Genomic DNA, 11,386 nt, shown 5'->3' with positions numbered 1-11,386 from the left:
AGCAGGCTTCAGTGATATAGCACTATAAAAAGGGCAATAGTTCCACTATACAAGAAGACACAACACGAACATACCGCAGTCTCCCAAAACCACGCACCTTGCACCTGATACACACCGCATACATGAGTGGCCGTCCTTACGTGACGCTGGGTGTTAATAGGACGTTAATAAATCAAACAAAAACATATACAAACAATTTTCAAATTCTTAATAACCGTGTGGCGCAGACACTTTCTACTGGACCTGTAACAAGCTGAGATGAAAAGTACAATTTTTTTTGCAAGTGTATGTCCTTGTAATAATGTATCAAATATCAAGAAGTAATAAGGATTACCAACAAATGACTTTTGCCTCTATTCAAGTTTATTTACGACAATTCAATTTCTATTTGTTTTGGTTCTGTAGCATGCTGGAATAATGACCTTCACTGAATTTCAAATATACTAACATTTTTGAATGATTTCTTAATCAGAATGAGGTCCAGGTTTCTGATATTCGATTTATAACATGCATCAATTGTGTTAAAATGAATGGCCTTTGCCTACAGTCAAGGTTACTAGAGATACATATCTTCATTCTAAGGCTCTTAAAGTCGTTGAGTCTATACATCTGTATCTATGTCATGCCACGGTGTCTATCGTCCTCCGTCAACATCTTGTTTTTTTCGACTTGCTGGCTGGTAGCTAGGTTTCACAAAATCAAAGAAAACAAAACACATCGGTGCTCGATTTCACCATTACCCTGTGTCTCCATTTGGACCTGAAAATTAGTTATGTACAGTATATATCAATATATATGGACCCACCAGGCTTTTTTTATCAAGACCCCTAAACTGCGTGGTCCATATTGATACAAAATGTAACTAATTCTCATATCCCTGTGTGTGCCTCCCTCGGAATCGTTATTTTGCTATTGAAGTTTTGACCTCCGTAAAATGTACTGATATTTTAGAATTACTTCTATGGTTCCGTTGAACACAACTAAGTTAACCGAACGGGTGTATTCCGTTTTTGCATATTACAGAGTTACCTTCCTTGCGGATAGGTATCGATTGTTAGCCTAGTCTTTATTTTTGAGCGCAATTCACGTCGTTTTCCCCGTTACGCTCGCAAACACATGACGTCACAATTAATACCTACCCGCAAGGCCAGATAACTCTGTAATATGCAAATACAGAATGCATCACGATTAATAACTTATTATAAAGGCCTTGCTGTAGATGTGTAAATAGTTTATTTGTCTGCTGTTGTTTGTTTTGGTTTTTTTTTTTTTTTTTGCAAAACATGCGGGGAAAAAGACAACAATTCATGATCTTATTTCTTTCACTAAGTAACGTTTAACCATGCCATTATGTTTCCAATAGTGTCTATATATATGTGTATATGTATCGATATTTTATATTATTTTCCAACAAAGGTACATAACTGTACGGAAGTTTAATTGTATAAACGACTTTTTCTTAGTTCTTGTTTTACATGGAATAGAAATGCAAGGACAAACTTGATTACATTTGAAGAAAATAGAACAAATGAAGATTAAATCACCATAATCTAGTATTACATTGTGAAGACCCGTGCTGTTACAAACGCTCAATTACTTGTCATACAATACATTGTATGTAGTTTAACATAGGCGTTTAAATCCCTGTTTAGTCACATCATGATCATGTTCACGAGTTCGTGAATGAATAAGTTATATCTGTATCATTTCATTTAGTCCGGCAGTTGTCATGCATTGGTTGTTTTTTAAATGTCTATTTAAATCGTTTTTACACATGGCTCTTGAATGCACAAAGACAAATGTAGGCCTACGAAAGCGAACACATATTTATATTACATTATATGCGACTTATATTTTATAATTTATACACATTGTATTGTATGCATGTATATAGCATTATTAAAGTACATTTTTGTAATTATATATGTCTTTCATAAACAATAATAACTATCCATATTTTAGAGGTCTAATATCTACAGCATCATTTGTGAATGTTGTATACATTTTGTGAAGTCGACTGTAAGTACCGTACGTGGACCCCGTATGCGCATGTGTCGTTTCGTTTTAAATCCCCGGAGAAATCCGTAAAATAAATTAGCCTATGTCAACAACATGGCGTAGTCCGCTAACAGGTGCCCATTATAACTCGGTAGCTAGGGAGGTAATTAGGTCCATGTGGTCTGTCGGTTAAAATCCAACCCACTATCAGGATGCCGGACGTTGGAAAGTCCTCTATGGCGAGTCCGGGGACGGAAACTGACCGGTATCAGAGGAAACGCAGACCAAGAGCTGGGGGAAATGACAAAAAAATCGCCGACGACGAATTTATGGCGGCTGCTATAGGAGATGTTGAATGGCTAAAACAAAGTCTACGTGACGCTAGGGGACAAATCAACTTCGACAAAAATGTAGGTCTATATGATTTTCATAGATATATTTGTAATGTATAAACTGTCTTTCGTTTATTTGTTTAATTTTAAAACGAAGTTCATTTGTTTACAGCCGTTGCTATGATATTATCATGTGAAAGAAAGAGTCATTCAACCGGAAATACTTTCGAGTGTCTAGATAATGATCGGTCGAGGTGTAACAGCACGAACGTCGGTGTTTATATGTACATTATAACATGTATCTATATTAACCAATGCAACACAGACAAAAACTGAAAACATTTAGTGATCAAATGAACTTCGGCTGGACTGAATGTTCATGTTTTGCTGTTAATATGTTTATATACAGTGTAATCTATAAGTCTATGAAAGTGAAAGCATTTTTGATTGTTTCAAAATCAATAACAGAAAACTGAATTAAGTTATTCCAAATTAAATTATCATGTAGATATTGACAAAGAAACACATTATAATTGTTTTTTTGGATACCATCTGACAACACTAAGAAACTTCATACTTTGTACATGTACTCACAGGGATCTGAGAATTAGTTACAGATGATATAACCATGGACCCACCAGAGTGCCCTAAGACCATTTTTAGACGTTTTAGAGGTGTAGATCAAAAAACGATAAAAATCAAATTCTACATGGTACTAAATACGAGTATATATTACCATGTAGAATATCGATTTTTAACGTCTAAAAATGGTCTTATAGTCACTCTGGCGGGTCCGTGATTATATCATCAGTAACTAATTCTCAGATCCCTGTGCATGTACTCAAACAATACCCACCTGTCAGACCACCTCCATTTAGATCGTATTCGAAACCTGTAATATTAAAATATCGAAATTCAAAACCACATCTGTTTGGGTATCGGAAATCCTGTACATTATTGGAATGTAACTGGATACATGTGTGTCTCTATAATCTAAACAGTCCGTTGTCTGAAATATGAGAAGCTTAAACATATACATATATCTTATTAGACGATCTTCTAGTTGTGTATTTTATATTCAAATGTGTGGTTATAAGGACTAATTGACCATCTTATAGGTAATTGTAAAGGAATAATTTTATGGCTGAGTGTAAGATGCTCCACCGCTGACAAATATATTTTTCTTCAGTTACAAAAGTTACTTACCTTACACCATTACCACCATTGGAAAGTTTGAGCTTCCATTTTTTCATGTAAAAAATATAAAAAAAATAATTAATTGCATCCCAAAAAAAATCTGTGGCACTGTATCCTACATGGAATGAAGTACTGATTGCGCATGCTCAAAAAGCAATATAAATTATTTTATGTTATATTTTGTGTTAATTTGACATATATATACACGATTAACACCAATTATTGTTCAAATGATGAAGATCATTTATGCTGTGTCGGCGGTCGAGCATTAAACGCGACAGTTAAGTATGAACTTTTTAATTGCCATTGCAAATACCTGATACTTTCTACGATAAGAGAAAGATATATACATTCTGTACTGTATATTTGGTGTGAGTCGAGTGAAAAATCCACAAAAAATCTCCAGTTTATAACATTTCCTGGAATACCATGTATTTATATTTTATGATTATTTAGATTTGTGTTTATTTACATGTACGTCAAATTTGAATATTCAATTTATTTACTTTGTACACGTATAAATCGTGAATATTTACTTTAGTTACGATGTTAGCTTACTCTATTAATTCAACATAGCACATACAATATGACTTTGTACACAATCGGTTTTTATGTACTATACATGTATGTGCCATCACCCGTACATGTTTCAAAGGATCCCGTGAAAATCTAGTTACACTTCGGAATTAATACGATGGTGACAGCTCTATATGGGTACACACTTTTTATAAGCCGACACCGTTTGGTATCGGGCCAGGTCATCTCCGATTCAGACTGACCACCGAGAAGCATCACTAACCTTAGTCTATTAAACAAATGAATATTATATCTACCCAAATATAGCAATCCGTCGAGATTAAAGGTGATTTGCATACTACGAGAAAAATGGCGACGACGACGAGGGAAATTTAAAGTTGCGGATAAGAAACTACTATGTTGACACTATAGAACGTGCATGTGTGATGAAATTGATGACTATGAGTAGATAAATTATTCATTTGTTGAAAAGACCAAGGTAAGTGGGGCTTCTCGGTGGTAATATTCTGTAAGTAGTCTCAATCGGAGATGACCTGGCCCGATACCAAACGGTGTCGGCTTATTCCAGGTTTTCGAGTACTACTGCGCTCTGGCCCTACGCCAGACATCTATCTGTTATAATGTCTAAGTCTAGTGTCAGGGCAGAGTATCTCGGGCTAACACTTTTTATCCCCCAAATTAACGTTTTTAAATTCATTTAATGAATTGCTGTGTTTTTCCCTAGGGATATATAGGAATAATTTAATACGTATAGATGCTAATTACATACGCTTAGATATACAGGCTTAGCCTTATTTAAAATCCAGAGTACTTATGTATTAAAGACTACATACTTTTACGAGATGGCAATCTTAATAGGTTTATTTATGAAAATGAACCCAATCTTCTAGACACATCCGTAAGTATCGTTATGCATTGAAGAAGTGTTTTGTATAATTGACATACCTATAAATTTTATAAGGTCTAATTTAGATTTATGTACATTGTAGGTTCAGCTCAACCCAGGTTTCTTTTGAGTGGAAGAATTCTTTCTGTTACTTTAACGACAGGCTGTTGATTCTATAAATATTCAGACAACTTTATGTATAATACTGGTAAGACCCAGTATTATACATGCTATATAGAAGTCTATATGACTAGAGAATCAAAAGCCTGTGTTATAACTGCTGCTCTCCAGATTAATATGGACTCGCGGAGGTTTTGTTCAGTTCGATCGGAAGGATTGGTTACAAAGTCAATTAACCCCTTGACAATATAATGTTTAATGTACTGGATAGACTATATGGCTTAAAACAAGACTCTCTTACTGTTAGCACAAGCCAAACCAAGATTTATTTGTTATACTGGGTATAGAGGTAAATGTATACATGGTGGCCAATTAATGTATTTTATTATCTTGAGTTTGACCACTATTTATTGTTAGTTAAAGATGCTCCACCGCCGACAGTGCACAAATGACATTCATCATTTGAACAATAATTGGTGTTTAATCGCGTATATATATGTCTAATTAACACAAAAAATAATATAAAATAATTTGTCTTGCCTTTGGCACATGCGCAATCAGTACTTATTCTATATAGGATATAGCGCCACGGAATTTTTTCGGGATGCAATTAATTATTTTTCATATTTTTTACTTGAAGCAAAATTAGAAGCTCAAACTTTTCAATGGCGGTAATGGTGTAAAGTAAGCAACTTTTGTAACTGAAGAAAAATACTAAATCGTCTGCTCCTGTTTTGATAGTGAAAAAAATACCATTTGTCAGCGGTGGAGCATCTTATATTTTTATATGATGACAGAAATCTAAAAAAAAAAACATTGAGTACATTCCCTATAGCAAGAAAGTAATAAGATATGCTTGAAACAAGGCGACAAAAACAAATTCGGAACTATAATTACGAAGAAGAAAAAAAAAGCTGAGCGGAAACATTAAGTCTAGTTTAGCTATTTTCTTTACTAGTTTTACTGTACCAGTATATATTCAGGATTGTTCTTATCATGACTAGATGTACTGGTATGTGTAAACAGACAAATCACATCTCCCAAAATAACCATTTAAAAGTATTAGTGTATTGTATTGCTTCCCCTTAGGACCGATAGAGTACACTTAGAAGACAGTATTAGATGTTTAGATTGGAGAGATACACTCTATTTAATACTTCAAACACAACACAAATACTGAATACACTTACAAGATGACTAGATTGATTCTCTCGCTGATTAAACAATGAAGACGATTGTAAGTGAATGTTGTGGATTTCTTTAATGTGGAAAACTGTTGCTGCTCACTGTACACCAGCAACATTTCCTAACCTGAAATTGACCAGAATGAATTTCTGGTTAGAAAGCTTACCTGAAGTTGACCTGAAACGAACAGAATATAATTTAAGGTTAATGAACTAACATGGAATAAAACGTATTTCACATGAAATTTGATCTGAATTTCAGGTAAAGAAAATTATGGCCTGAAATTGACCAATAATTAATCAAGATTTCTTGACCTGATATTCAAGTTAGGAAATTTTACTGTGTACAAATTGTATTTAGTTTACAATCTGACTCAAACAACTCAATTTAGTTTTATACGTATTTTAGGTCGACAGTAGTGGTATAACACTATATAAGCTGTATGATGCAACTTGATGATTATTATCAATTAATCGAATTAATGCCATTTGCAAACAACCACAGCGTTCATATAGTTGGTATAGCCATAGAACGAATATACGTGCCCGGCCTACTACGCTGCTATCTGTCGAAAAGTCTTTTTATAGTTACAATATTGCAAGCTGATGATTGTGTACAAGGATTTGTATTGCCTCAGTTGTACTATATTTTGAATTCAGGAATACTCTTCACCACGATAATAACATACAGTTTGACCTATATACAAGAGTTCTATTATACAACGGGTCGCAACAACAACATACTGCAGTCTGCCAAAACATGCTACACAGTACACCCATGGGAGGCCGTCCTTGTTTATACAATGTTAACCCTACCAACCAAACAGACAACCTGTATTGCTGGCGACCTTCAGAATGTCTCTTCCAGTTAGTTTATTTTATAGTCGCCAATACAAACAAATGGTGCTCAAATTGACCATAATGCACTAAAGAGAGATAAATGTAACAGTTCCTTTTGATCTTATGCCAGTTTCTGTCACCATTACTTAATGCTTTGTAGTTGATGTCAGAAGGAATTGGCGTTAACGATGTCGTTATGTTTGCCAAACAAATGTCAAACGTCAAATACTGGGATACTTACCCTCACAGTAATTGACCTGTATATTCATTTTTATGGAGAAAGTGTTCAATTACAAACAATATGTCCCACACCGACTAAATTTAATTACTCCCAGTCATAATATCCATGTAGAACTCCGGACTCACATGGAAAAGTGATATACCGCCTTCACCGCAAATCATTACATGTATTATAAGAAAACTCTGTATTTAGACACCACCAATAGTATTGAATGGTGTTGCATGTACGGGTAGCAGTAAAAGACGGAGACATTTGATTTGTTGTTTTGTTATGACATTAGCGGTATTGATTTTACTTTATACGATGTATCCATTTCAGGGGTTGTCGTCGCTACATCTTGCAGCCATTCATGGACGTCTGGAATGCCTCAAACTACTTATTGAGAAATATAAATTCGATATAAATATGCCGAGTACGACGGGCTGGCGGGCTGCTCATCTCTGCATCAGTAACCAGACGGGTAAGAGGGCACTACAGTGCCTCTCCTATCTCCTAAGCAAGAAGGCGGATGCTTCTGTGTAAGTTTTAATTCATTCGTTTTAATTTTCCGACCAGTATATCACCACTCCATTATGAAAGAAGAAAGTGGCTTGTTACGATGTATGGTAATATTTTCATTAATGGTTAATTATATGTACATAGTGTGGTTGCATATACAATAACTATGGTACTCTCCCTAGCAAGGCATTAAATGTATTATTATAGTATTCTAGGTTGATGGTAGAAATTCCCTGACGTGTTGACGTTTCTTCAAGTAGTTGTTAAAGTTTAATCAAGTTTTTAAAATAATTCTATTTTCCGATTGACCACATGCTTAAGAAGGGCATTCCGTTTTAGACTTTATCTAATTGGTCTTTAGACATATCCGAAATTGGCCTAAAATAAAACAGATGATTTGACACCCTATCAGAATTGATGTTTGAGAATCCATTGGAATTTTCAACTCTTCCGCATAACGATCTCTTCAAAGGGACCATACAATGCGTTGTCATAGCTTTATCACTTCTAGGTGACAGGGATCAAATGCACACACGTTCAATGCTTAAAACGATTAAAATTTCTTTTAATACACATTGAGGATAAAGCCTGCTAAAGCCATCACTGTTGACTCAAAATACATAAGCAGGTATATAAGATACAATAATGCGATAACACTATTTTCCCCAAATCCGTCGATACACCATGCTCTAAATAAAGGTATAATTTGTTTTCTCACGTGAAGGGCCAACAATGATGGTATTACACCTGTCCACCAGGCGGCGTCTGAGGGTCACGTGCAGTGCCTTAAGGAGCTGATTGATATAGGGGCCGCCATTACAGGGAAGGACTGCAGAGGTCACACTCCTCTTGACCTGGCGAAACTTTGGGGACACAAGAAATGTGCAAGGTTAGTAGAAAATCGTAACTGAGGCTCAGCCAACTTTGTCATACTGTTTACCTTTGGTATATATGCTGTTACAACGTTTGTGGTGGGATTAAAGTTTAGAATTATGTAGCTATTTTCTTCATTCAAATTATGTATATAGGATTCACAAAATGTGTTGGTAATTGTTAACGAGTTTATTACTAGATTTTCCATTCAATTACAGAATATTGGCAGCAGAGAGTTGGCACCAAGGAAAAGACCACGTCGCTAAGGAAATGGACTATCTGAAGAAACTGAAAATGCAACAGGTCATGAAGGAGATGGAAGATGAGGAAGAGAAACGCGCGGCGCAAGAATTCTATGGGGAGAAGGCTTATCAGGAATGGTTACACAAACAGAAACTTCCACCACAAAACACAGGTCCCAGGGGACGAGACAGGACGGAAAAGCCGACAAAGCCAGTAGGGGAATCCCTCCACAAAGCCAACAGTAAGGTCCAAAGGCCAGATAATGCTTCATCAGGGAAGTCAGTAAAATCATCTATCAAACACCCTGGGTCATCTACAACAACCAATGTACACGTGGCCTTCCGTACCCAGAGAACGCCAAGCCCTGTAGAACGACGCCCTACTACCTTTTCGCAATACGACGATGGAAATGTTCATGAACGAAATGAAAATGCCCAGCCAAAGGCGGTTAGAATGAAATCGCCACCTTATGTAAACCCTGAAAAATGGAAAGTACCTCTAAAAGTTCCAAAGAAGGCATATATTGAGAACTTAAAGGACGATTATCCTAGAGATCCGTTCACGCGAATGCCGAAACTGAAATCGGCGCCAATGTACTATACGGGAAAGCATGCGCCTAGTATATATGTCACAGACGAGAATACGAAAACGCGGAGGTTAAAGGTGAAGGTACGTGATGTGGACCTTCCTAATGATGTAGTCGATAAAGTATTAATGGACGACCCAAGTAAGACAGAGCGACCGGTATTGTTCAAACCGATACACATGAGTGATGTGACAAAGAAGAAAAAGTACGAAATCGAAGAGAGAGGACGAAGTGAAGTGAGTTTGCATATATGTGACGATTTTAAGTCTTTGTTGTTCAAGGAAAGTCTACAACGAGCGAATTCGTTTCACTGTGACTCCAGTTCAACCTCGTCTAAGACCCCGGTATCAGGGGGTAGAAACTGGTCCAGCGCCAGGGTTCAGCGGGAGAGAGTCGTGAATGCTTTTCGCAATATGAATGAACCTAGACATTACCCAAATATCAAGGGAGAGGAATACGACATTAATTTTGGAGAGTTCTCAATTTTTTGATACAACAACTTATAAAAGTTCAAAGATTGCATGATTGGTAGCGATGTAGGACCTCAATACGTACGGTAAATTACAAGAAAAATGATTATGCTTCATATTAATTCGAGTATTGCAGCTGGTCGATCATTTTTTTTCCTTAGCCGGTTGGGTCTCGATTTACTGTTTTTTTTCGAGATATTGAAATCATGCCATATAATATAGATTTTGCTTTTGCTTCAAAGAGCTAGTCTGCTTTTCGACTATAACAAAATTCAGCTTAAATTAATATTTATGTGTGGCTAGACCTCTTGAAAAATCATAGCAAAAGACAAAACGTGCCTAGTAGATTACGATTTGTTATAATTTGGAAAGAAGCTTACATGATGGGTTAGCATAAAAACAGCCATAATGCACACTCTGGCAGCATATCAAATCCAATCACCAAGTAACCGCGATATGTGGTTGTGGTGACCGTATCAAATCAAACTTGTCACAGGAAATTCATCCGCGAGTCTGCTAAATTAGTCCCTAAAGGTTTTTGTAATTCTCTAGTCACAGGTAACAGCAAATGGATACTCAGGACTGTGTCCTTTCTAGGTTAATAGGTCTATAAGTCTACTCGGTGTAACTGGATTGCACAACCATATAAGGTATTTGTCATGGGACAGGCTACATTAACAATTGTGATGCTTGCTTAAATGTGTCATTAGTGGACGTCTATTTATAGTTGTTCGGTGTTAGATTTTAGCACTTCGCACACTGAGAGTGCCGTTTTTATCACATATTATTTATTTACCCTAGTATATATCACGGCTTTGAAATCAAAACTGACGTTTCACATTTTGGTTTATGGTCATGCGTTTCCAGCAAAGAGCGACACTTATGAATCTCAGTTATTTTCACATTTCATCAAAGTATTTAACCAATTGTGTCTTTTAAAACTAAAATTTGAGATTCCATATTTTCTTTCATGATCTCCGTATCACATACTATCAGCATTACTATTTATCCTATACCGCTTAGTATTTTGTATGCAGTATTACAATGTGCTTTCAAGAACGGTTTAGCGCTTAGCAGGAAACCATTACCAGGAGCTTTGTTAATTTGAATTTAAAACAGACGTTTTGTTGTCTGGCTAACATTGATTTCAATGAATGCTGAATGACAGTTCCAGCTCTTTGAAAATCCCTGCCACAGCATGTTATGCGTGGAGGGAATTCGATAATTCTGGAACTGGTTTTGATTTTGGAATGTTAACCAGTATTAGTTTCCGGTTCTTGAGTAGTATTATAAGATGCTTGTGTATGAAAACGGTGCTTAGAGATTTCATACTGCTGATATCTATATAGTTCAATAAAGCCTTTACATTATATACAGATAA

The 11,386-nt window shown here is 35.9% G+C and overlaps 1 protein-coding gene across 1 annotated transcript; it reads left to right on the top strand.

Moving 5' to 3' along the window:
- Window positions 1–2,081: 2,081 nt before the first annotated feature.
- On the top strand, window positions 2,082–11,386 carry LOC138335304 (ankyrin repeat domain-containing protein 53-like). The gene is made up of 4 exons (XM_069284326.1): window positions 2,082–2,408; window positions 7,654–7,853; window positions 8,558–8,722; window positions 8,925–11,386. Exons 1-4 carry the CDS (start codon window positions 2,211–2,213, stop codon window positions 10,024–10,026), a joined length of 1,665 nt encoding a protein of 554 aa, XP_069140427.1. The 5' UTR covers window positions 2,082–2,210; the 3' UTR covers window positions 10,027–11,386.

This window comes from Argopecten irradians, chromosome 11, assembly GCF_041381155.1.
Source record: "Argopecten irradians isolate NY chromosome 11, Ai_NY, whole genome shotgun sequence".
Taxonomy (NCBI): Eukaryota; Metazoa; Mollusca; class Bivalvia; order Pectinida; family Pectinidae; genus Argopecten; species Argopecten irradians.
Note: the sequence above shows the minus strand (reverse complement) of the source record. Positions and strands in the feature narration are given on the sequence as shown.

What these genes read in the sequence shown, in the direction of transcription:
- LOC138335304 (XM_069284326.1), top strand. Translation starts at nt 2,211, where the DNA reads ATGCCGGACGTTGGAAAGTCCTCTATGGCGAGTCCGGGGACGGAAACT. An exon ending in AAGAAGGCGGATGCTTCTGT is followed by an intron (nt 7,854 to 8,557) that starts GTAAGTTTTAAT and finishes TCTCACGTGAAG; the next exon opens with GGCCAACAATGATGGTATTA. An exon ending in GGACACAAGAAATGTGCAAG is followed by an intron (nt 8,723 to 8,924) that starts GTTAGTAGAAAA and finishes ATTCAATTACAG; the next exon opens with AATATTGGCAGCAGAGAGTT.